Source organism: Leopardus geoffroyi, chromosome E1, assembly GCF_018350155.1.
Source record: "Leopardus geoffroyi isolate Oge1 chromosome E1, O.geoffroyi_Oge1_pat1.0, whole genome shotgun sequence".
NCBI classification, from domain to species: Eukaryota; Metazoa; Chordata; class Mammalia; order Carnivora; family Felidae; genus Leopardus; species Leopardus geoffroyi.
Genome location: NC_059330.1, coordinates 9,162,929 through 9,189,366, shown reverse-complemented (window position 1 = coordinate 9,189,366; position 26,438 = coordinate 9,162,929). Strand labels below are relative to the sequence as shown.

The following is a 26,438-nucleotide window of genomic DNA, read 5'->3' as shown; positions in this document are numbered from 1 at the left end:
CAATAAAACTTTATTAACACTGAAATTTGAATTTCATGGGTCAGGAAATAATTCTTTTTTTCCCCAACCATTTTAAATGTAGTATATTCTACTCCAGTGTAAAATATGAATGAATGAATGAATGAATGAATAACCCAGATGTAGTTTTTAATCGGTGTACCGCGGAGTGAGATCATTACTTTTCAACCTCTGCGTATGGATCAGATTTGGAATGACCAAAGATTTTTCTTCAGGGAAAGACCTCTACTCTGCAGTCTTGAAACAGGCAACTTCTTTTGAGTTTCTGTCTTTCCTGCATATAAGACCTAACCGCCCCCGAATTCTTGGTGGGAGGTTTCCCCTTTTCTACACTAGAATGGACAATATCGGGAGAGGCGATGTGCCGAGGGCCCTGCACTTCCCTAGGTGTTCCTGGTGGGTATGCCAAGATTGCGAGGTCTTAATCGTGCTTTACCTGGGCCATTTCTTAGCCTTGTGTTCACAGCAAGCAAACAGGCAAAGCAGGGGCTGGAGGGGGGTCAGGGAAGGCAAAGAGCATGTTTGGTTACAATTCGCTATAAAAGTAGTGATTCCCCCAACTCAGCGTTGCTTTCCTGTAAGGCTGCCCACTGTTTGTGCTGGAACTCATCTGGGCCCATCTGTGGAGCTACAGAAATGAGTCTAGTAGAGCCTTCTCCCTTGTTAGGAGCATATATTCCAGTTGGAAAGATGGTCATTCTTCCGAAGGTTTTTTTTTTTAATTTATTTTTTCATTTTTTTAAAGTCACCTCTGCCCCCATCGTGGCGCTCAAACTCACGACCCCGAGGTCCAGAGCTGCGTGCTCTACCAACTGAGCCACTCAAGTGCCCCTAAGATAGTCACTCTTGATGCCCCTCACTCCCAAACCAAATCCTTAGCAAGTTCTAGAGACTCTACCTTCAAAATCCATCCTGGGTTGGGTCACTTCTTACCACCTCTGCTGCAACCACCATTTCTCCTCCGAACCACTGGAATTCCTGCTTCTGCCCTTGCTGCACTTTAAGACATTAGAACCACCTGGGGAATTGAATACTGATAATTCAGATGGATAATTCTCCATCCCAAATGAAGTAAGTCAATATCCCTCGACGTGGGGCCCGGGCGTTGGTAATTGTAGAAGCTCCCCAGGTCGTTTCAATGTGCAGCTAAGAGTGAGAATCCACTGCCGTTGACAATGAGAGGATATTGTAGCGTGTCGAGCAAATGGCGACGTGGTCAAATGCACTACTCAAACCTGTAGAGCTGTTATGTGGTGGCCTCACGTGTTTTCACATGACTTGAGCAAAGTGTGGCAGATACACTGAAAGGGGTAGATCAGGGGCAGGATGAACATTTACCTGGTTTCGAAAGAATCAAAACGAAAGCTGATTAAAAGCCTGAAATGAGGTAGTGGCAGTCGGGATAGAGAAGAGACTGGATTGGAACACATGGAAAGCAAAGCCAATAGGATTGTAACTACAGGTGAACTAACCTCTCAAAGTTACCGTGAATTAACATAGAGATTTGGGGATGAAAGTTCTGTTTTAGATTAAACCACTGAAGGTACTTTTGAGATAGTTCCAGATGATAACATTGACTATATGGTTCTGAAGCTGGGGAAAGATCTGGGTGGGAGACCAAAACTGAAGTGAGGGTAGAGAGGAGTGCATTCTTGATGGGGCTAGTCTCATTTAAAGATCTGAATTTAGGAAACTATAGAGAAGGGGAGACAAAAATAAACTTTCCATGCTCTAATCTCATCAAAATACAGTTTTATAAAATTGTAGGTACATACTGTTTGTGCTCGGGATTTCCATTAGCATTAATTTTACAGGAAGAATTCAACTAAGTGCCGGAGGCATGGGTCCGAACCCTTATTCTGTCGCTGTAGGACTGTATGACCTCAGGCAAGCCACTTCAGCATCACGGGTATCACTTTCCCCATCCATACAGAGGACTTAGCGTTGCTTGCGAGTTCACACACATATTTACACAGATCACTGTAGTGCACATGCTTGCCATTCTTAATGGCTACAGTGTTCCAAGGGGCTAGTAACTGTAGTGAAATATAGAGCCAGGAAGAGAGTAACAAAATAGACGACTAAGCACATTTACAGGCACATGCAAGTGAATTGATACCAGAAGATACAGTTGAAGAATGAAACCTAACACTCTTAGTTTTGAAGACCAAATAAAAGTTTAGCAAGAAAAACTAGCACTTAGATTTGCAGGAAACAGATCCTCAGGGTTCAGATTTAGATCTTATCAGAAACCTGCCTTAAGGAATGTGATGGGAAAGATGATTAGCTTATAAATACATGAATTACCAAGACATGTAATAGTTAACACATACTAGGTACCACATATTAACTGACATGCTCCCTTCCTTAAACTCTGCTGGTCCTGGTACAAGACCTCTTGGGGTTGCGCTTGCTGCTTTCTAGTATACATATCACTTCCGTCCTCTCCAGTTTAGTTGTATGCTTAAAAGGCTAAGTTGTTTGCTCCCCAGTTTGTCCCAGTATGTAATGACGGCTCTTCACTGATGAAATGAGCGCAAAGAGTTGCCTTTACAAGAACTAAGTTGAATGGTTAAGACCCAAAGGCTACCTGCTAATGACACCCCGGCAGCAACGAGCATACCTAGCGTCCAGATCTTGGTTTCTAAATAGTTGCTGACTTAGCCAGGGATTGCGGGAGACATGGCTCATTCCATATCTGGGGCATTGAACCTGAGATCTCTTGTGTCAGAAGGCAATGAAGTCCCCAAAGGCTAGAGAAGGAATGACAAGGGACATAAGAGCTACTGGAAGGGTTCCAACTGGCCACATGTGGGACAATTTGAGCAACAGAAACCATGGCCATGATTGACGTAAGCACACGGAATAGTCTGTCATCACTGCCAACTCCTCACTCTGAAAACTGGTAAGTAAAGGATTTAAGTAGCACCTTGCCTCTAGTGCAGTTCCAAATGACAGAAAGCTCTGCCTTACAGACTTACGCATCAGGAAACGTTGAGAGAATGATAGAAAATTGCCGTTTTGCCAATCTTAAGGAAATAACTGATTTGGGGAACGATTGTCATCACTGGGTACTACAAGTACCAGGTGAAAAGTTCTTGGTGAACAAGCTATCCACACCCTGCCAGCGTCAGTCCGGACTAACTGCAACGGAAAAAACACATCTGCACATTGGGAAGATACGGTGATTACCATGATTCACATCACAGATGGTCAACCAGATACTAATAAGACTTTTGATTTGATGCAACAGGAGAAACATCGGTGAAGTGTTAATATTAAACATGTATATTTAACCTGAATCCAATCAAGGCTTTGGCCATAAATACTAATTTACAGAAGCCACAGGGGGTACAGGAACAAGATAAACCATATGTAAACAATCCGTTAAATCCTGAATGTGAGACATTCTACAACTGACCTGCTCTATTAAAAAAAAAAAAAAAAAAAAGGGGGCGCCTGGGTGGCGCAGTCGGTTAAGCATCCGATTTCAGCCAGGTCACGATCTTGCGGTCTGTGAGTTTGAGCCCCACGTCAGGCTCTGGGCTGATGGCTCAGAGCCTGGAGCCTGTTTCCGATTCTGTGTCTCCCTCTCTCTCTGCCCCTCCCCCGTTCATGCTCTGTCTCTCTCTGTCCCAAAAATAAATAAACGTTGAAAAAAAAAAAAATAAAAAAAAATAAAAATAAAAAGTTAAAAAAAAAAAAAAAAGTCCTGGGGCGCCTGGGTGGCACAGTCGGCTAAGCGTCTGACTTCACCCAGGTCATGATCTCGCAGTCCGTGAGTTCGAGCCCCGCGTCGGGCTCTGGGCTGATGGCTCAGAGCCTGGAGCCTGCTTCCCATTCTGTGTCTCCCTCTCTCTCTGCCCCTCCCCCGTTCATGCTCTCTCTCTGTCCCAAAAATAAATAAACGTTGAAAAAAAAAAAAAAAAGTCCTAGAGAAAATCAGAAGTGGAGACACCTGGACAGATGAAACAGACATAGTAATTGAACATAATGTGTGAAACTTGTTGGGATCAGCAGGGAAATTTTAAACATGAAACATTAAAGATTAGAGAATTCTTACTCATTTTTCAAGGTATGTAATGTACGCGGTAATGTGAAAGTCCTTATTTTTATGAGATGCATGCTGAAGTATTTAGGCGTGAAATGTCACGTCTAATTAACTTTCCAGTCGTTCAGTAAAAAATGTTAAAATTTTAAAGCTAGGTGGTAGATATACCGTTCATTTTATTAACTTTTCTGTATATTTCAACATCTTTGTAATAAAAAGTTGTGGAAAATAAGACTATCTGCTAAAAAAAAAAACAAAAAACCAAAAAACTTGAATTACATGTGGATCAGACAACTGTAAAAAAGTGGGAAAAATACACAAAGATCCATGACTCTCCACTATTCTGTTACTGTCTAAGGGCATCCATTGCCTCAGCGTATCAGTGGAAGACTTTATAAATGCATTATTTACATAAAACAAAGGCAGGAAATACAAATTAAAGCGAAAAAAGGCGCTATGGACTGCAATACTCCACACATTCATGCCAGGAGGGGAAAAAGTGTTGTGTAAGATTTGAAGTGGCATTATAAATAAAAATTGCATCTTAAGTACAACGGTTATTTCTAACATGGTAACTATGGCATAAGCCTAACTCGAGTATTATGTAACCTGAAGACAATCTACACTTTGTGAAGGATGATTCCATGACATCAGGGTTAACGGAGGTGAAGACAAGGGAAAGCAGTAGCTTCTTGAAGAAAACACTCAACAAGAAAGCCTTGAAGATGCTAGCACCCCAGGTCTTTCCTTCGGCACCTGTCTGCAGGACGTTTGCTATCAACAGTAACATCCAAACGAGACTGCAATGGTCAATCATATGCTTAAAATGGTATTTATGGCACCAGAATTTAGATCAGTTTTTCTTCATCTAGCTCAGGAAAACTTCCTGTGCAATGACGTCCCACGATTTCTTTAGGAATATCCCCACTGTTAAGAATTCTGCTTCTTCAATTTTAAGTAGTTCCTCTTACCCAGTGAATGACCAGTATTTGTCAAGTATTTCTTTGCATGTGTGCACAAAAGTATTTTAAATTCAACCACCTTCACTCCATATCCGTTAATTATACCTTATTACTCAATTCTAACTTACCTACTTATTAATTCAACCGACATAGATCGACCACAACCTACACGCAAGGCACTGAAGAAACAAGAGCAAGATGAAATCTCAGCTCTCAGAATATGGTCTTATATTCTGATCGTGGAATGCTGTGGATATTAAGCACAATAGTATCTTTACCTGTTTCTATTTGCATTTTTGCCTGTTTTCCTTTTATGTTCAGGACCCCACAAACTTAGTTAATATTGTCTAGTGATTGTTGCATCAATGACAGTTTCTGCATCAATGCTTTTTCCAGTAAACGTTTTGACATTTTAAGAGTAATCCCTATTTTACTTACACGTATGAAAAAGAACCAATTCCAATTATTCCTTTAAAATCAGTTGCTTCATTTTTAGTTCTTTCTTCTAAACAGGCTGAATTTAGTCTTAATTAGCCACTCTTACTTTCTTAGGTAACCCAAGTCCGACAATAGTTCATGTTGTAAGTTACCTGTGTATTCTTTCTTCACTGCTAAGTTTTCACCCTTGATTTTTTTCCCTGACCCACTTTCTGTAGTGAACTTAAATCTATTTTCCATGACTTGTTTTTCCCTCACACTGTAAATAGCTGCTTTCACTACTGCTTTGTCTTGGGATATGGGATCGCATTTGGCAACCCATTTTAGTACGCTTCCTATGTCATTCTGTGACAGTACTTAATAGTTAAGACCATGTCCTTTGTCACATTTCACTACTTTAGTAAGCTTTCTGTTGTTAAATCAGCTGTGGTTTTCAGCACAAGCCCTGTGAAGATCCAGTTGGGAAGTCTGGGCCCTGGGCACAGTAGGCACTCGAGAAATGGGTCTCAATGGAAATGGGCTTTCTATGGCAAAATAGCCACAGGGGAACCTCAAGTTATGAGTTTAGGAGTCAGGTGAAAAAAAAAAGGTAACTTTCTTATTTTTTCCTTTAGGATGACAGATGTCAAAACCTAGTGAAACTAAGGCTAATATGTTTTAAAGGTGAATTTAAGGATGGGTGTTTAATTTTTGCCTGTTTAATTTGTACATGTCTAAAGGTTATATATACATTAGTTATCCTAACAGATCATGTTTCATTAAGCTTCTCTTCCTTGAATATTTCAGTAAAGCAAAATGTAATTACACAGTTGTCACATAGAAATTAAGATACTTTCCACTGTATATATTTTGCAAACCTACTGGCTCCACATGGCAGTTATGGCATTAATAGGAAAAGGGAAGGGAACCCCTTATGTATTTAAGGCTTCAAAGCTGGGAAGTAATAAAGGCCTTAAAGCAGCTTTTTCAATTATCCCAAGATTCCTTGCTAGTGTGAAATCCCTACTTGATGGAAGCTTTCCCAAGTTACATTCATAAGGTCTCATTAAGAAGTACTTCAAATACACTAAGAGTTGATGAGTTACAGATTGGGTTTCTCTCTGGAATGAATTGAACTAGTATCAAATAAAGGTTAAGAAGTGAATAAAGTTTTCTTTTTAAATTTCACATTAAATTTAAATAGCTTATATCCACATTACTAATTCTGATACTTCTTTTGATACTTCTGCTGATATCTAACATATATTGCACTTCTTTTGAATAATGTTTTAACAGAGCACAAAATAAAATTCGGGTGAACTGTAAAACCTAAGTGAAGTCATCTGCCATATCCATTAATTATGATGTCTGGCACCAGTATGAACACGCTGATGCTGAATGAGGTTCGTACTCTGGGTGAAGGTTTTACCACATATACGGCATGCATAGGGCTTCTCTCCTGTGTGAATTCTCTGGTGTTGAATAAGGCATGTTCGCTGGCTAAAATCCTTATCACATTCATTACATTTATAGGGCCGTTCTCCAGTATGAGTTCTCTGATGTTGATTAAGTGACGAGGAATAAATAAAAGCTTTCCCACATTCATTACATTTATACGGCTTCTCTCCGGTATGAATCCTCTGATGTTGAGTGAGATTGGCACCCTGTCTATATGCTTTCCCACATATATTGCATTTGAAGGGTTTTTCTCCATTATGAATTCTTTGATGCTGAGTAAGGTGTACGCTCTGGCTGAATGCTTTTCCACACACGCTGCATTTATACGGTTTCTCCCCAGTATGTGTTCTATGGTGTTGAGTGAGGTTTGCACTCTGGCTGAAGGCTTTTCCGCATATCTTACATATATAGGATTTCTCTCCAGTGTGAGTAGTCTGATGTTGAATGAGAGTTGAGGAATGAGCAAAGGCTTTTCCACATTCATTACATTTATAACACTTCTCTCCGGAATGAATTCTCTGATGTCGAATAAGGTAAGTACTCTGACTAAACACTTTCCAACACTCATTGCATTTATACGGTTTCTTTCCGGTATGTATTTTTTGATGCTGAAGAAGGTGTGTACTCTGACTGAAAGTTTTCCCACACTCGTTGCATATATAAGGTTTTTCACCGGTATGAACTCGCTGATGATTAATCAGTGATGAACTGTGGCTGAAGGTTTTACCACATTCCAAGCATTTATATGGTTTCTCTCCAGTATGTGTCCTTTGATGTATAGTAAGGTGTGCACGCTGACTGAAGTCTTTTCCGCAGTCATCACACTTATAGGGCTTCTCTCCAGTATGAATTCTCTGATGTATGGTAAGGTGTGCACGCTGGCTGAAGGCTTTACCACACTGGTGGCATTCGTATGGTTTTTCTCCAGTATGCATTCTCTGATGTGCAATAAGGGATGAGATATGCCTAAACTCTTTCCCACATTCTTCACATTCATGAGATTTTTCTTTGGCATGGGTACTTTGGTGTTTCACGAAGGACGGGTTCTTCCTAAACTTTTTCCCACACACGTTACACTTATAAGGCTTCTCTCCAGGGTATATCTTTCTATGTACAATACCATATGAGACATGATTGAAGGTTGCCCTGCCTTCATCATACATAGTTTTATTATCTGATTGGGTACCAAATTGAATAATTAGGTTTGAATGCTTTTCAAAACTATTTCTATATATATCATATTTACTAAGACACTCTTCCATAGGGTCATCTTCTTGTGAGAGGACGGACTTCAAAGGGGAATTTCTTCCGCTGGTGGGAATTTTCCTGAAGGTATCTGCTGCTTGCCTCTCTAATCTGTCATCGTAGTCATATGGTTCCTCCAACTTGATGGTCTGAGTACCAGTCTTTGTGAACTTAGAAGTATCTGTAACTGGAGTACACTCTTGGGCTTCTGTTTTCCATTCTGAAATAAAAAGAATATAAAAATATAAAAAGTTATCCTCTATTTGGAGAAAGGAAACTGCCAAAACAGAAACAAGATACTGAATGGGAATAAAATGCCTAAAAAGACTATGGCCTGGACAACCTCACAATGTGGTACTTAAAGCTTGGGAAAAGAGAGGGGCGCCTGGGTGGCTCAGTTAGTTGAGCAACCGACTCTTGATTTCAGCTCAGGTCATGATCTCAGGGTGGTGAGATCGAGCCCCACATTAGGCTCTGTGCTGGGTGGGGAGCCTGCTTAAGAGTCTCTCTCTCCCTCTACCCTTCCCCACTTCTCTAAAAAAAAAAATAAAGGTTTTATTATAATTTTACAATTATTATTTTAATTTTATTATACAATCTTTAAGTTTTTAAAAATTATTTTATTTAGAAAGAGAAAGAGTACGAGTGGGGAGGGGCAGACACAGAGGGAGAGAGAATCCCAAGCAGGCTCCGAACTGTCAGGGCAGAGCCCAATGCTAGACCTGAAGTCACAAACCGTGAGATCATGACCTGAGCTGAAATCAAGAATCGGACGCTTAACCAACTGAGCCACCCAGGCACCTCAATAAATAAGATCTTAAAAAACAAAACAAAACAAAACAAAAAACTTGGAAAAAGTGACTGCAGAAAACCGGAAGACCAAACCATTGAAAAAGGAAAGGTTCGTCACTATTCAACATGGGCACAGTGCAATAAAATAGGTTAGGTCAGGTGACAGGATTATGAGAAGTGAAAACACTAGTAAGACTTGGGATAACGTGGCCTCACTTCATGGACTGATTCGTATAAAGTAGATGCTAACTCTCATTAACTCCTCCCAGCCTGCTCAGCACAATCCTACATAATATTCCAAAAGCAATTCCATGGAGTGCTCTCCAGACTCAAACATCTCCAGTAAATCTCTCCTAGTAATAGTTCTCAAGGTACAGTCCCCAGACCGGCAGCATAAGCGGATCACTATCACCTGGGAGTGTGTTAAACTGGTGCCCATCCAGACAAGCCCCATCAGAAACTTTGGAGGTAGGGCTGAGCCATCTGTTTCAGGAAGCCCTCCAAGCGGTTCTGATGTGCACTAAGGTTTGAGGACCAGTGGCTTAAAGGAGAAACGTTTAAAAAGCTCAAAATACCTCCACTTGACATATTCTGTCCCTAAATAATCCAGCTTTGCCTATTCTACTGTATCTTCTACCAAACTGCATAGTTAGCTTAACATTTAAATTCTCCACGTAACTTCAAGCTACTTCCTCATAGCACCTCATACGGAGGCCATATGAAAACCAGACTTAGGCATTCTTTTTTTTTTTTTTTTTTTCCAACGTTTATTTATTTTTGGGACAGAGAGAGACAGAGCATGAACGGGGGAGGGGCAGAGAGAGAGGGAGACACAGAATCGGAAACAGGCTCCAGGCTCTGAGCCATCAGCCCAGAGCCTGACGCGGGGCTCGAACTCACGGACCGCGAGATCGTGACCTGGCTGAAGTCGGACGCTTAACCGACTGCGCCACCCAGGCGCCCCATTAGGCATTCTCTTAAGGTAACTTCTCTACCCATTAAAACAATGGTACGGCCCAGCTGCTGTTTGTCCTTCTAGGAATCCTAAAGTACAGATTAGCTTGAATCATATGAGCTTGCCTTTCTATAGGTCAACATGACTGAAATACCAGCAGTCTCATGATTCAACCATATATAATGTCGGGGCCATTCAGCACTTGGCCTTGCATTATTACTTCAGAACTTTGTGCGTTTCTTTTATTTCCAACTTAGACACAAACTCTGGAAAAGGCTTATGCTTCTTTTATGCTTCCTTCAGAAAATAGCCCAAGACTTGATATGGTGCCCACTCAGCTGAATTGCTGGAATAAATGACAATTTGTTGTAAAAAGGTGAACCAAATGAAAGCATACACATACACACAAAAACAAAGTCAACAACAACAACAAAAATCCCTGACTTCATACCTAGCTGCAAAGCAATCATAGGTACTGACGTCTATTGTTTCCAGCAGAAGGGTGTAAAACAAAATTTAAATTATGGTATCTTTTTCCCTTGAAATCAGGTAAAAAACACAGGACTTCCAAATATTAAGAATTGTGTAATGGAATATAATCAAATATGGATTTTATAATATAGCAAAAGTGATGCCGGGTAGTTCAGAAATTTTCTAAGATGCAGACCAAAGTATAAAAACCTTACAAATGGGGTGCCTGGGTGGCTCACTTGATTGAGCATCTGACTTCGGCTCAGGTCATGATCTCACAGTTCATGAGTCTGAGCCCCACATCAGGCTCTGGGCTGATGGCTCAGAGCCTGGAGCCTGCTTCAGATTCTGTGTCTCCCTCTCTCTCTGCCCCTCTCCTGTGCATGCTCTCTCCCTGTCTCAAAAATAAATATAAAAAAAAAATTAAAATAAAAAAAACCTTAATATATCCATTCCATAGACTCATATGCAGTCATTAAAAATAAGAGCTGATGGGGCGCCTGGGTGGCGCAGTCGGTTAAGCGTCCGGCTTCAGCCAGGTCACGATCTCGCGGTCCGTGAGTTTGAGCCCCGCGTCGGGCTCTGGGCTGATGGCTCAGAGCCTGGAGCCTGTTTCCGATTCTGTGTCTCCCTCTCTCTCTGCCCCTCCCCTGTTCATGCTCTGCCTCTCTCTGTCCCCAAAATAAATAAACGTTGAAAAAAAAAAAAAAATTAAAAAAAAAAAAAAATAAGAGCTGCCATCAATCAATAAATGACGAGAGTAGGGATAATGGAATATTGATAACTGATAAAGATAACTAGGTAGGTTCACATACATTGACATGTAAGGGTGCACAGGACACATTATGTAGAGCGAGATCCACTCTGTGCAAGGATGTGCTATATGTCATATAGATACACATACACAGAGAGTAACAATCTAAGGGGTGAAAATCCTGGTAATGGGTGAGGAGAGGTAGACAAATACTTCATTTTCCTTCCTTGTACTGACTGAATTTACAAATGACTTTTATTACTTTGATTCACACACAAACATCATAGTTGACCTTAGAAAATGCTTGGGAGTGATGTTAAATGAAAAAAGTAGTATCATAACTAGCATGAAAATGCACTGGAACTAGACAAATATCAAAGTGCTAACAAGATTACAGGTTTTTAAAAAATACTTTCCAATTTTCAATAAATTGGATATATGACTTTTATTGCTATTTAGTACTAGAAATGTAGTTATATTATTTTTATATAACAAAAATATTTAAACACAACTCTCTCAAACCAGGACTTGTCCCTCTCCCGTCCAAAAGGACAAAATGAGAATGTTAAGGGACTGTACAGGTAGAGGTGTGCAGGCACACACACACAAATGAGAGGACCAGAAGCTGAGTTTCATTCTGATTCCAGGAAACCGGACAGCCTATGGCAGAGTGCACCGTATACCTGAAAAGTACTAAAGCGAGAACAAGCTTAAAATAACAAGGCTGAATCATGACCATGAAGAAATGGATATAATATACATTTTAAAACCAATCAGCTTGGGGCGCCTGGGTGGCACAGTCGGTTAAGCGTCCGACTTCAGCCAGGTCACGATCTCGTGGTCCGTGAGTTCGAGCTCCGCGTCAGGCTCTGGGCTGATGGCTCAGAGCCTGGAGCCTGTTTCCGATTCTGTGTCTCCCTCTCTCTCTGCCCCTCCCCCGTTCATGCTCTGTCTCTCTCTGTCCCAAAAAAAATAAATAAACGTTGAAAAAAAAAAAATTAAAAAAATAAAAAAATAAAACCAATCAGCTTACCGGAAATTCAAAAACCGATGTTATTAAACTGTGCTTAAATCTATGTATTTAACCAGAAAGGGCCGGTTGGAAGTGCTGAGTGTCTAGTCAACAGGGCCAAAAAATGGTGCAATACTTCTAGCAGATGAGATCAGTGTTGACTTAGGTAACCAAAGAAAGCTTCAGGGGGAGGTAGGATTGGAGTGGAACCTGAAAGAATGGCTATAGGTCCTGAATAAACAACTATCAAAGTTGCTGTATAAACAACTATCAAAGTTCTGAGACAGGAGTGGCCAGTGAAGACCAATACTATTGTTCTATTTGTGAATTATCAAAGTTTCCGTTTCCTGAAGTATGACTAATCAGGTATCCAAACCAAAGGCTCAACTTATGATGTATCTCTACGCTGGTAAGAAAGGAAAATCCTCAGAGGCCAAAACTCAAGCAAAAGCAGGGAGAGAGGAAATCAGCAAGAGCTGACGGAGACCGCTCCTCCATCTGTTTACTGACCTTACACTTCCATTTTGAGGGGCAAGGGCCCAAGGGCCAAAAAACAAAGCCTGAGGCCCTAACAAGGAGGGGGTGCTCACAGGACTCCTGAGCATAGAGGATTATACTCTGCTGAAGGACTGGCTAGAAAAACCAAACAAAACTTAAAAAAAAAAACCCTCACTTCTACATAATCTTTTCTCAGTCTTGGTGCTCTTTGGAAGAAGAAAATTCTCCTCCTAAAATACATAACCATAAACTGTCCCCTCTTGTGAATTTACAGTGCCAATGCACGCTACCTGAAAGTCAATCTAAAAAACTTCTCAGGTTCAAATTAAAGTGATCCCAGGGGCGCCTGGGTGGCTCAGTCAGTTAAGCGTCCTGCTTCAGCTCGGGTCATGATCTCGAAATACGTGAGTTCGGCAGCTCAGAGCCTGGAGCCTGCTTTACATTCTGTGTCTCCCTCTCTCTTTGCCCCTCACGCACGCACGCTCTCTCTCTCAAAAATAGATAAACATTAAAAAAACAAGCGGTCCCAGACTGGCAGTACCCTCCAGAAGACTATCTTGACTTCTAGTTCAGGCTCACTTCCATTATGTCATGCATATTTTCTCAGTGTCTAGAGTGTGCCAAAATCATTCCACGAAGAACTTACTGTGGTAGAGGCACCTTAAAATATCTAATGACCAGGTAAGTTAACAAGTATTAGAAGTCAGTGACTTATAAAAAAAAAAAAGGCAATAGACAAGCAAGAATCAAGAGTCTAGTGCACTTCTCTTGTAGACAGAAGGACACGTAAGAATATCTTTATGATTTCTATTTGCAAAGAGAAACACGGAAGGAAAAACCAGAAATAAATAGGGGGTAGATTGGAACAGAGCAGAAGGGATGGGAGCATATACCTTTCTACACAGTTTTGACTTCTGAACCAAGTTAATGTTTCTACATACTCAAAAACGGAAGATTAAAAACCAGAAAACAAGAAAACACTAAAACTGAATACAAATAGAGTCAAACAAACCCTTAAGCTGTACAGCAAACCCTTAAGACAGCTAAAAGGAAAGAACTGAAGGAACTTTTGAACTTAGTATTCTGTATACCCTTAGTGGGATATATTGTAAGGACAGAAAGGACTTTGAAGAAATTTTGAACATTACCCAGTTTGTTATTGGTAGTGATAGGTAGTGACCTAATTCTGAAACCATTTTTCTGTGTGTTACATGACAGGGCGAATCAATATATACTAGTGCTCTTGAGAACCAGGTTGTTCACCGTATGGAAAAGGAAATACAAGAAGGAATAGCCTTGCGGTGCTGGATATCAGTTAGAGTTATCAGCGTGAACTCGTGATTAAGAGAACCACATACATACATATGCATACTTCCCAGCTCTATCCACTGGAAGCAACGGTACCCACAGTAGTGAGCACACTTCCTGCCCACATTCTGGTTTCTAAGTACTATTCCCTATCAAAATGAACCAGGGTACTTTGGAGAGCCTCCAGGGCTAAGGTAGGCACAAGGTGAGTCAAAAGAACATTCTGTTGTGCTAGAAAGCAAGGGAAGGATTAAAGACTAATGGGGACCTGTCAAAAGGACATTGGACTTGGTTTTCAGGGCTCCTATTACCCAAATTGGGGACAAATGAGCATGAACAAAAAGCAAACCAAACCAGGAATGAGTGGACTAATAACACCCTGTAGTTGGAAAAATTCCATTAGTCTACAGTGCTATGTACACATAAAAATGAGACAGAAGGAGAACTGTGCTTTACAGGAGAATGCTAGTAATCGTTGAGAAGAGAGGACTGAATCGGAAAATCACCATCTTGCAACCAGCAATATGATAAAGCAAGAATCAACAATGGAGGCCAAAAATGCTTAAATAAAATATTACCAGGGAATAGAATAGTCATGTGGCCTCTAAGTATCACTCCACAGATTGCTTACTGATTATAAAGAAAAAAACCCTGCACCTTTAAAATGGAGAGATCTGGCCAACAGCACCTTAAGCAAAATGAGTATCACTAATGAGACAAATGGCAATGCAAAGTACACACCTGAGGTTGTTTTGGTAAGAATATTTGATCTGAATCTAAACATAAGGAAACAATCCGGCAAATCTAGGTTGTGGGTCATTCTAAAAAAAACCTGGCCTGAGGTGCCTGGGTGGCACAGTCAGTTAAGCATCCAACTTCGGCTCAGGTCATGATCTCATGCTCCGTGGGTTCGAGCCTCATGTCGGGCTCTGTGCTGACAGCTTGGAGCCTGGAGCCTGCTTTGGATTCTGTGCCTCCCTGTCTCTCTGCCCCTCCCCTGCTCACACTCTGTTTCTCTCTCTCTCTCTCTCTCTCTCAAAAATAAATAAACATTAAAAAAATAGTAAAAAAAAAAAACCTGGCCTGGATCCTTCAAAAAATGCTCCAAGGAAGGTAGGAAGGAAAGAGAAAAGAAATGAGAAAAGAAACAAAAAGAAAAGAAAGAAAAGGAAAGGCGGAGAACAGTTCTAGACTAAAAGGGACTAAAGACACAGGATAACTAAGTGGAGCACAGGATTCCTGACAGGAGATCCCGGAAGGGGGAGAAAAACTGCATGATATTTGGGGACAGTGGGGGAAGTCTGAATATGGGACTATACAAGATACACATCTTGTATAAATGTGAAATATGTGAGGGGAGAGAACGATGAGCCTGTGTCAAAGAATGGGAGATACATGCAGAAACACGTGGGGGGGATGTCATGATCCCTGCAACAACTAACTTTCAGATGGTTCTTTGCAAAAGCAAAGTGTGTGTGTGTGTGTGTGTGTGTGTGTGTAGAGATAAAAAGCAGAAGTGGCTAAATAATGGTAGCTGGTAGTTCCAGGTGACAATTACACAGGTGTTCAATGTACTGATTCTGCAACTTTTCTGTAGGTTTGAAGTTCTTGCGGAGGAAGGCAGGAATGGGAACACCAAAAAGCCCATCAACAAGAAACAGGTTCAATAATTTAGGAGACACACAATAAAATGTGATGCAGATATTAAAAAAAAAAACAATGAGGGGCGCCTGGGTGGTGCAGTCGGTTAAGCGTCCGACTTCAGCCAGGTCACGATCTCGCGGTCCGTGGGTTCGAGCCCCGCGTCAGGCTCTGGGCTGATGGCTCAGAGCCTGGAGCCTGTTTCCGATTCTGTGTCTCCCTCTCTCTCTGCCCCTCCCCCGTTCATGCTCTGTCTCTCTCTGTCCCAAAAATGAATGAACGTTGAAAAAAAAAAAAAAAATTAAAAAAAAAAAATGAGGAAGTTCTTTATATCCTCACTTGGAACACTTTTCAAGATATACTTAAAAAATTTTTTTCTGAGAGAGAGAGAGAGAGGGCTTGGGGATGGAGGGACAGAGCGGGAGAGAGAGAGAATCTCAAGCAGGCTTCACATGTGAAGCTTGACGTGGGGCTTGACCCCACGACCCTGGGACCTGGACCTGAGCAGAAATCAAGAGTCAGACGCTCAACTGACTGAGCCTCCCCAAGTGCCCCTAGATATACTTAAAGTAAACAAAAGCAAAGTACAAAACTGTGTGTACTCTGCTACCATTTGTTAGAAAATGGAGAAGACATTACAAAAAAATTTTTTTTTCCTAAACGTTTATTTGTTTTTGAGAGAGAGAGAGAGAGAGAGAGAGAGAGAGAGAGGGAGAGAGAGAAAGAGACAGAGAGAGACAGAGGGCGAGCAGGGGAGGGGCAGAGAGAGAGGGAGACAGAATCTGAAGCAGGCTCCAGGCTCTGAGCCGTCAGCAGAGCCGGACGCAGGGCCTGGGCTCAAACTCGTGGACTGCGAGATCATGACCTAAGCCGAAGTCAGACGCTTTACTGATGACAGAGCCACCCAGGCGCCCTGAGAAGAAGCCCTTTTTATATTGACTTGATACGCAAACAAAACACCTTAACAGAAACAACTAGAAACAAGCACCAGTTGTTGGGTGCTGGGAGAAGCAGGAACTGGGTGAACGTGCTATACAACGAAAGAACGTTTTTGAATCTTCTGAATTTATACATTTTTAAATTAGAAAATAGAGTAAGTTAGGAAAGTGGAGGCAGGAGGCTACAGGGGTTTGCTGGTGAAACAGAATACAAGAAATTTAAAAAGAAGGTTCGAAACTTCAAATCTTAGGGATATTCATGCGTGCTTAAAAAGGAGGGCAGGAGGGGTGCCTGGGTGGCTCCATCTGTTGAGCGTGCAACTCTGGATTTAGGTTCAGATCATGATCTTGTGGTTTGTAGGATCAGGCCCCGCACCGGGCTCTGCACTGACAGTGCGGAGCCTACTTGGGATTCTCTCTCTCTCCCTCTGCTCCTGCCCTGCTTGTGTTGTCTCTCTCAAAATAAATAGACCGTGTCTCTTCCTGAAAATGGTATCTGTCAGGAAGCCACGCCGAACAGTTCAGTGCTCTTGACAGGCTGGGATGTCTTTGTGGGGATGCCTTGGCCATACTTAAAAAACAGATCTCACTGCAGTCAGGCTCTGAAGGACAAACAATCCCACGCCAGCTGTGCTCTCACCTGGACTAGGGCCTTCTAAGATTTCTTTTATCACCATCCATGGTTCTTCCAACATGGGAATCACAGTTGGTCGGTACACGGTCAGTCCTGTTCATGGGGAAACAGAAGGAGTTTTATCCCGGAGATAAACGGTTGTTCGAATTTTATTACCTGACTTCTACTTATTTGTGAGGACAGACTTCTACGGGAAAACAATGGTTCACGGACAGGATGTAGTGGGAGAATTAGATCACTGTCCTTTCCAGAGCTAAAATGAACATTTCCTGCCACCCAAGAGGATATGTGCATAGAGATCATGGCAGGAGGAAGTAGGAAATGGGCAAGGCGCAGTGCTGTGTGGAAGCCCAGGGAAGCCGGGCATCACAGTTTTCAATGATCCTTCACTTAGAAACCTTTTATTTGGGAAAAGGGAAAACATTCCTGCGCCTGAATGGGATGAGCACGCTCACCTCTAGGCCCCATTCTTAGCAAAGTACTTTAGAGACCAACCCATTTTTAACGAGAGGAAAGGAGACTTGGAGGGTATGCTGGCAGGAGCGGGCGTAGACGATGCTTACCCAGAGAAACCATGTTCCAGTAGTTCTGTAACGTCACAGTCTTGTACAATTCCTTCTGTACAGGACGCATGATCTCCCAGTCCTCCTGGGTGATATCCACAGCCACATCTTTGAATGTCATTGATTCCTAAAACATCAAATATAACCTGGTTCAAGAACTGGTAGCAAGAGGACAGTGAAAATGCCAAGTGTGTGTGTGGTGAGGGGACTCGCAGAATCCTGAGCTTCAGTAAGTCCCTGAAGGTCTAGTTAACACCCTCACCCGAGTTATGGATGAGAACACCTGAATGGTCCTACAGGGGAGTCTGAAAATAAAGCAAAATTTATCATCACATTTTCAGCTGGCACTGGCACATGCGTTGGTGACTGCATCTTAAAGAAGAAAGGGCTTTACAAAGATGACACTCTTGAATGGTTGTGTTTTGAACTTTGCCTCAAGAATTCAGGGTGTTATTGGGGCACCTGGGTGGCTCAGTCAGTTAAGCGTCCAACTCTTGATTTCGACTCAGGTCATGATTTCACAGTTGTGAGATCGAGCCCTGTGTGGGGCTCTACACTGGACGTTGAGCCCACCCACTAAAGATTCTCTCTCTCTCTCACCCTCCATGACTCCCTCCCTCTTCCTCTGCCCCTCCTCCCTCGCTCACACGAGTGTGCATGCTGTCTTTCTCTCTAAAAAAGAAGAAAGAATTCAATGTGCTGTAATTTGAAATTCTAAGCTATATTTGTGAGTCCTACGATGAAATGCAGAGCTCCTCCTTCCTTTTCAAAATAAAATTGAATGGTATTATGGGTACCATTGCTTCCAGGGGACAGAGCTGGGAAGTGTACATGTGAATGTATGTAGTTCATACATACATGAAGTGTACCTGCCTGGCTCACTAGGTAGAGCCTGTGACTCTTGATCTCGGATTTCTAAGTTTGAGCCCCGCATTGGGTGTAGAGATTCCTGAAAAACAAAACCTTTAGGAGCGCCTGGGTGGCTCAGTCGGTTAAGCATCTGACTCTTGATTTTGGCTCAGGTCATGATCTCCTGGTTGGTGAGTTGGAGCCCTGCCTTGGGCTCTGTGCGGATAGCCTGGGATTCTCTCTCTCTGCCCACCCACCCTCTCTCTCAAAATAAATAAATAAACATTAAAAAACATCTAAAAATCTTTAAAACTGGGACCAAAACTCACACTATTGAACTGTTATACTTTTAGATACATTTCTCAATCTGGCAAGGTTAGTATTCCTCTTGGCTCTTTTCTTCCTTTTGTTACACAAAACTGATTACTTCCCCATGTCTTTCAAATGAACTTTACGTTTCTTAAAAAAATTATATTGGGTTTTCAAGTTACATTTTCAATTTATAATTTCGGGAGAACAGACGACTTATAGTATTTAAAGCTTCTTTCATGTCTTACAGAATGACACACGATATGGATGTACTATAAAATTTATATTATGTTTAGTCCTAGATATCTTAAATTTTGGGGGTGGGGAATTTTTTTGCTTTTAAGTTTATTTTGAGAGACAGAGAGAGAGAGAGAGAGAAAGAAAGAGAGAGTGAGTAGGGGAGGAGCAGAGAGAGGGAGAGAGAGAATCCCAAGCAGGCTCCATGCTAGCAGCATAGAGCCCAGGGCTCGAACACATGAACCATGAGATCATGACCTGAGCTGAGACCAAGAGTTGACGCTTAACTGACTGAGACACCCAGGCGCCCCTGTGCACGGAATCTTTTATTTCATCTTAACATCTGCCTGATTTTAATGTGTATGTACAAAAGTGATTTTTAAACATTTATTTTGGAGAGAGTGAGAGAGAGAGGGAGAGAGAGGGAGAGAGAGAGAGGGAGAGAGAGAGAGAGAGACAGCACGAGCAGAGGAGAGGTAGAGAGAGAGGGAGACACAGAATCCAAAGCAGGCTCCAGGCTGCCAGTGTCAGGTGTGTATTTTTACAGTAAAACTTTCTCTTAGGATGGCCTGACGTAACACAGACTTACGATCAACATTACACCACAAAACACATGGCCTTTAATTACTTGTTAATGAGAAAAATAACATTAGCAACCACTGCTTATTGATGGCTTACTGTAGTCCAGGCTAACCACAAGTTGCATAGAATTTAATCCTCCCAATCTAACAGGTAAATTCTATTTATTAGAGTTTAATAATTCAGGCCAAGTGTGGTCAAGTATCTTGCTCCAAATCATAGGTTCAGAACCACGAACTAAATCTGATCATCTGGCTGTGGAGGTCAATCCCTTAGCCTCTATGGTTGCTGCCTTACAGTCAAAAAGTGAGGAAGGGCATATCTGGGGGAGGCTCTGGGAAGCCTATTTCCTACACAGGGGCAGTCACTTACCTTAACAAACAGGGTGGATTTAAAGAGAGAAACTGATGTTTAAGTCCTAGATTGGGCTTTAGGGGGCAAAGAAGTTACAGGGCCAGGACAGAAAACGTCCTCATACATACACCTCTTAGTAAGCCATTTTAAAATCATAGAAGAAACCAACACTTACTTTGGTCACCAAGTCATTTAACCATCCTGCCTGGAAAGCAGGTCTTCCTTTGGGGTCTTCCTCTGGGGTCTGTTGGGGAAGGGCAGAATGCTGAGGAGCAGCTAGGGAAGAAGGGAGACCGTGATGGAGATTAGTCCTGTTTGCACAGCCTACGAAATTCTTCACCAGATAGATGCCTATACTTTCCTACAGTGAGAAGTGAGAAAGAAACCAAAACCAACACCCACACTTCAAAGAAGCAGAGGGAAGGGCCGATGATTTGTCCTAAGATGTCAAACCAGGCTTCAAAAACAAGTCTGTTCTGGGACGGCTAAGGATACGTACTAAATTCACAATTTTCTACTAAAGCGTCATGTGATGTAAATTTTGTGTGTTGTGTCTGAACAAGGAAATGTTTTCTGGACCCTTTTCTACCTTTCTGCAAGCATGTTATTGTAAAACCTAATTCACAAAAGCAAATGGTTTCTTTGCAGAATGGTTCAAACCTCTGCAGGTGAAATTCCTGCGGGCTCCCACAGGGGTAATTTGGTTTAAGCCTTCGGGTAATATGTGTGTGTGGTCTCCAGCAGTCTGGCAGGGGCAGACCAGGCAGGACGGGGCACACGTTCAAGTGTGTTCTCACTCACTGAGCTCTGCTCTCGCCGGTTTCTTTAAAGGGCTGCTCTGTGACAGTCCCGGTTAGTCTTCTCTAACCACCCAGGACTCTTCCCCTCTCTGCCCTACCATCCTCACCTTCCTCTTCTAGAATCTGAGTCAAATCCTCCACCAGAGTCACCACTTCCTCACTGCTCTCTGGGTACTGGGACTTCACCCACGTCCTAACCTCCCCAGGCAGGATGGTCAGGAATTGCTCTAGCACCAGCAGCTCCAAGATTTGTTCCTTGGAGCGAATCTCAGGTCTTAACCATTTAAGGCAGAGCTCTCGGAGTTGATTCAACGCCTTTCGAGGACCAGCTATGTCTGGATAAGGGAAATTTCGAAAATTCTGTCGACAGGTCTCAGTGTCACGCAAGAGTCTCAAAGCATGCGTTTCCTTCTCCACATTGTGGGGTCCACTCTGAACCTTGTCTGGCTTCCACATTAGAAGGATTTGGGAGCGTGAAGAACTGGTCATCCTCTTGCACGGGGAGAACATTGCTACAGACAGGAAGGTCAGTCTGGCAGTATCCTTTATTTTTCCAGTAGTGAGCCAACTGCTTGAAGTCTCATGCTACAGCCACAAAGACATTCTCTCAAGGGCTGCTGCAGCCAGGGGCAGAACAAGGTCAAGGTAGAGTCAGCAGCCTTAGTTACAAATTTGGAGCCCAGAACTTGCAGGGATGATTAAGAGACCCTAAAACACAAGAACAGACCACAAAGTCAAGAATTCCTGGTGCTCTTTGCTATGCGCATACACCAACAGAGATCGCCTACTCAGTCTGCACAGATAAATACAATCGGACTTTACCTTGGTCTTCCTCCCCTACATCCTTAGATTTGTACGATAAGTGCAATCTGTTGCGGACAGGGGATGGGACTGCCATCAAAAGGTGGTAATAGAGGGGCACCTGGGTGGCTCAGTTGGTTAAGTGTCTGACTTCGGCTCAGGTCATGACCTCACGGCTGGCTCGTGAGTTAGAGCCCCGTGTCGGCTTTGTGCTGACAGCTCAGAGCCTGGAGCCTGCTGTGGATTGTGTCTCCCTCTCTCTCTGCTCCTCCCCTACCGGCGCTCTGTCTCTTTCTCAGTAATAAACATTTAAAAAAATATTTCTAAAGAATTAAAAAAAAAAAAAAAAGGTGGTCATAAAAGCAAAGACCTGGATCATGAGCCAAACAACAGATCAAACTTCTAACTTGTTGAAAAAGAAATTAAACTTTTACAGAGGGGGCAAGAAAGCTTCAATATTTTTCTGTTACTTACAGAAGCTGTAAAGGACGGAACTACCTCTCAAGAACAACAGGGCGAATCTATTAGGTACTTAGAACGATACCTGAGAATTTCTTCTTAATAAAGTGCTCAAGGTTCCCAAGGAAACTGTCAAGGAAAAAAGGGCAAGCCATTTACCTGCTTTGCATATTAATGCCAGACTATTCTAGCTTTTAGCTATCAGAGGGCTGGGGAGACGCGCCGGTAAGACGGGGGGGGGGGGGGGGGGGGGGGGGGGGGGCGGGGAGTATTAGAGGCTGGTGTGATTTGAAGCCCTTTTAAATGCTTCTACAGGAGACAATTCCTTAGGAATAAATATGAAACCGGGATTCCCGAAGAAAACCTCGGAACAGGCCAGACCTGGAGCACGGACACCACCTGTCCGCGGGCCCCAGTTCTGAGCCCTCCTCAAAACTCAGTCGTGTAACCAAAGCCAACTGTGTACCAGGCCCTGCAGGGGAGACGCGCCGGCCTCACCCGTCGCCTGCCCTTCCCGGTCGGGTCTCCCTAACACCTCTTCGGCCGGGGGGTCGCGGGCGGCGGGGGAGCGAGTGGGGACCCGACGACGCCCTGAGCTGGGACCGGGCCCCCCACAGCAACCTCCACCCCGCGTTCGTCTTCTCCGCAGGCCGCGAGCACGGGCTCCCGCGCGTGGACGGGCTGGGGCTCCGGCCTGACCGCGCGGACACTCGCGCCCGGCGCCCTCGACATCATTACCTGTCGCGGGGACCCGGCGGACGCGCAGCCGGAGCGGCCCGAGAGGCCCGGGGCAACAATGGCGGCGGGGGCGCGGGCGCCTGCGTGGCGAGCTCAGCCCCGCGCTGCAGAGGGGCCTCTGGCTCCGCCACTTCCCTAACCCGGAAAGCACGACGTGTCTCGGCCGGGAGCCTCACCTTCCAGCCCGCGCCTGAGAAGCCTGGCCCGGAACGCGCCGCGCCTCGGCTCCGCCGCGACCTCGCCTCAGCGCCACTGCGCATGTGCGCAAGAAGAACGCTGCGCGCCCGCTGAGCCAATCGGAAGCCGCGTCCCGGCCCTCCCTCCCCTCCGGAGCCTCATTCCTTGGACCTGTCTCCATGGTAACCTCCTCCACCCATCACTGCGACTTGCTCGTTTAGGCTGCAAGGGTCTGAAGGGAACTTTAAAGTTTCCCTGGTCAGAAGCAGGTCTGGTAGATGACTGGGAGGTCGGGGAGCAGCTAGCATCTGGGCGAGGGGGCTGCGGATGGGTGGTTAAAGCTCCGTGCTAATTAACTAGAGAAAACCTGGTGCCAGAGTTCCTACAGGAAGGATGGGCAGACAAGATGTGGGTCTAAAGGTAGAACAACCCAAAGTGCGTTTTCGGGCTTTACTGTGTGTACACATTCACCCTTAAATATTCTGAATCCCTCCTAAGGAATCTGATCTTGAGACTCAGATCGGAGAAAGGGATAGAGAGCGTGTTGTTTATAGAGACACAACAAACCCCCATAAAACCCTTGAACATAAAAGGATAGAAAAACATTCCAGGTGTTCCTGTTGTCTACTGCTGTGTTGGCAAACCACCCAAAACTAAATGGTTTTAAAGAACAACCATTTTATTATGCTCATGGATTTCACTGGTAAAGAATGTGGAAGGGGAACAGTGGGCACGGCTCTCCACTGCTCCACTGTGTCTGGGGGCTCAGTGGAGATGATTTGATGGCAGGAAGGGTCCATTTCCAAGATGGCCTCTTCACTTACATGTATTATGGATGGGCTGAGATGGCTTAAGGATGAGCTCAGTTTGGATTTGAACACAGTGGCCTTTTCCATGTGAAGGACTCAGGCTCGTTGGATTTCTTACATGGCGTCTCTGGGCTTCAAGAGCACATGTTCTAGTGAATAAGAAATCTTCATGGCTGATGACAACATAGCTTTGGAAGTCACATAGCATCACTTCTGTTATACATTTGATCAAAGCAGTCTTAAGTCTGTGCAGAATCAAGTAGAGGCAAATGTAGATTCCATCTCTTGACAGGAGGAGTGTCATAGAGTCTTAATATTACCACAATAGGCACATTTGAACAAAAAGAAACTGGGGAGTGTGATGGTCTTTGATGTGTCCACTTGGCTAGGCTACAGTCTCCGGCTATTCAGCGAAACACGAATTTAGGTGTTGCTGTAATGGTATTCTGTAGATGTGGTTAAAGTCCACAAACTCAGTTGAATTAAGGAGGGGACATTATCCTAGATAAATTGGGTGGGCCTGATTCAATCAGTTGAAAGGCCCTTTTTATTTTATTTTATTTTTTAATTTTTTTTAACGTTTATTTATTTTTGAAACAGAGAGAGACAGAGCATGAACGGGGGAGGGGCAGAGAGAGAGGGAGACACAGAACCGGAAGCAGGCTCCAGGCTCTGAGCCATCAGCCCAGAGCCCGACGCGGGGCTCAAACTCACGGACCGTGAGATCGTGACCTGAGCTGAAGTCGGCGGCTTAACCGACTGAGCCACCCAGGCGCCCCGAAAGGCCCTTTTTAAAAGCAAAATTGAGGTTTCTCTGATGAAGAAGAAACTGTGGACAAAGCTACTAGCTTGCCCTTCCTACGGATTGCCATATGGATTTTTTTAAATGTTTACTTCATTTATTTTGAGAGAGAGAGAACGAAAGAGAACAAGTGGGGGAGGGGCAGAGACAGAGTGAGAGAGACTCCCAAGCAGTCTCCATGCTCAGCGAAGGGCCCGACATGGGAATCTGTCTCACAACCTCAAGATCATGACCTGAGCCAGTAATAAGTCAGATGCTCAACCGACTGAGCCATCCTGGCGCCCCTGCCCTATGGATTTTGATCTTGCCTAGTTGGCCCCCACAATTAAGCCAATCCCTTGTAAAAAAAAAAAAAAATCTCTTAGCATATATGTTCTTGTTCTGTGGCTGAACCCTGACTGATACAGGTAATAATCCCAATAACTGACAAGATGGAATTTTAAACAATCACAAGGGAATACATAAGCATGTTATCCATTTATAGAAAGAAAAATTGACAAAGACGATATAGCCACCATTGAGGTATGTCCCTAACGATAAGGCCTCAAGAGATACTAGCAGTAACTGATAACTGCGGGGCGCAAAACATAAATTAACAACTGAAGCTGGAAACTTTAACACATCCTCTAGAGCCACCGTGCTGGGCTGCCAGGATCCCCTTTCAGGGCTGGGGCACCTGTTCCCTTGGTTGCTAGTGTGTTTGGCTGCCAACAGCTCATGACAAAACACCTCTCTGGGAATTGTCCTGGCTGAACAGAGCTGCCCGTCCCAGGTTTCTCCCCTCCAGAGCAGTCCACACCCAGTGGCGTCCCTGCAGGGGTTCGAAGACCTGGCCCCCTTGTTTCGACGTGCAGTTTCTCTAAAGGGCCATCCTGGCTTGAGCTCCCCGTAGGATCAGATGAGGCCCCGGTTGCAATCATACAGCATTTCAACTTCTTCCTGGGCCCAGTCCTCCTTACATCACTCCGTTACAGGTTATTTTTCTAGAGAACACTACCTAACAGTACCCCTGGAGAGCCCCGAGACTCAGGATGGGACATTTGGATTGATCCAGGCAAACACCTGCAAACACCCATCCCTCTGAATTCTCTGGGCCCGCAAAAGTGGCCCACTGCCTCCAGGCTGGCTTGAAGATGATGCCCATAGCGGCTTCTCCTTTGCAATAAAGCCTGTGCCCCTCTGAGGATCTGTCCTTTCCTCCCCTCCTGACCACTAGATCCATTAATAGGGTCAGGTGGCCACAAAACCCAACAGGAGAAATTCTGGTCCTGATAAGGTAGGAAAAGGAATATCCTCTGAAGCTGATGGGTCTGGATCCTGAGGGGGCTGGATCAAGGAGGGCAGAACATATAGCGAGTGCTGGAGAACTTATTGAAAAGGAGCATAGGGGCGTCTGGGTGGCTCAGTTGGGTGAGCGTCTGACTTCGACTCAGGTCACGATCTCATGGTTTGTGAGTTCGAGCCCCGCACTCGGCTCTCTGCTGTCAGTGTAGAGCCTGCTTCAGATCCTCTGTTTCCCCCTCTCTCTGCTCCTCTCGTGCCCTCTCTCTCTCAAAAAGAAATAAATATCTTTAAAAAAAGAGAAAAGGAACACATAGAGATATGGTCAATTAATTTTTTTTTAACGTTTGTTTATTTTTGAGAGGGAGGGAGACAGAGCACACGTAGGGGAGGGGCAGGAGGAGAGGGAGACACAGAGTCTGAAGCAGGCTCCAGCTGACAGCACAGAGCCCAACGCGGGGCTCGAACCCACAAACCGTGAGATCACGACCTGAGCCGAAGTCAGACCTTAATCGACTGAGCCACC

General features: G+C 43.9%; 1 protein-coding gene across 5 annotated transcripts; it reads right to left on the bottom strand.

The window, feature by feature from the left end:
• Positions 1-1,753: 1,753 nt before the first annotated feature.
• ZNF287 (zinc finger protein 287) lies at positions 1,754-23,561 on the bottom strand. 5 transcript variants are annotated; one of them, XM_045487460.1, is made up of 7 exons: positions 23,020-23,097; positions 22,191-22,234; positions 20,953-21,553; positions 20,221-20,321; positions 17,718-17,844; positions 17,161-17,247; positions 4,229-8,371 (listed from the first exon to the last, which is right to left on the bottom strand). In XM_045487460.1, the coding sequence occupies exons 3-7, from the start codon at positions 21,353-21,355 to the stop codon at positions 6,804-6,806; spliced, it is 2,286 nt and encodes a 761-aa protein (XP_045343416.1). In that variant the 5' UTR covers positions 21,356-21,553; positions 22,191-22,234; positions 23,020-23,097; the 3' UTR covers positions 4,229-6,803. The 5 variants fall into 5 exon arrangements, with proteins under 5 accessions (XP_045343414.1, XP_045343416.1, XP_045343415.1 ...); XM_045487458.1 differs by lacking the exon at positions 22,191-22,234 and having other exon boundaries at positions 1,754-8,371; positions 23,020-23,125; XM_045487459.1 differs by lacking the exon at positions 22,191-22,234 and having other exon boundaries at positions 22,844-23,083.
• Between the last annotated feature and the right edge of the window lie 2,877 nt (positions 23,562-26,438).

Bases quoted from the DNA above. Each gene is read 5' to 3' on its own strand.
- ZNF287 (XM_045487458.1), bottom strand. From the start codon at position 21,355: ATGTTCTCCCCGTGCAAGAGGATGACCAGTTCTTCACGCTCCCAAATC. The intron at 20,322-20,952 runs GTGAGGATGGTA...CTTCTTCCCTAG, and splicing joins TCAGATTCTAGAAGAGGAAG to CTGCTCCTCAGCATTCTGCC. The intron at 17,845-20,220 runs GTAAGTGTTGGT...TTGATGTTTTAG, and splicing joins TAAATGACTTGGTGACCAAA to GAATCAATGACATTCAAAGA.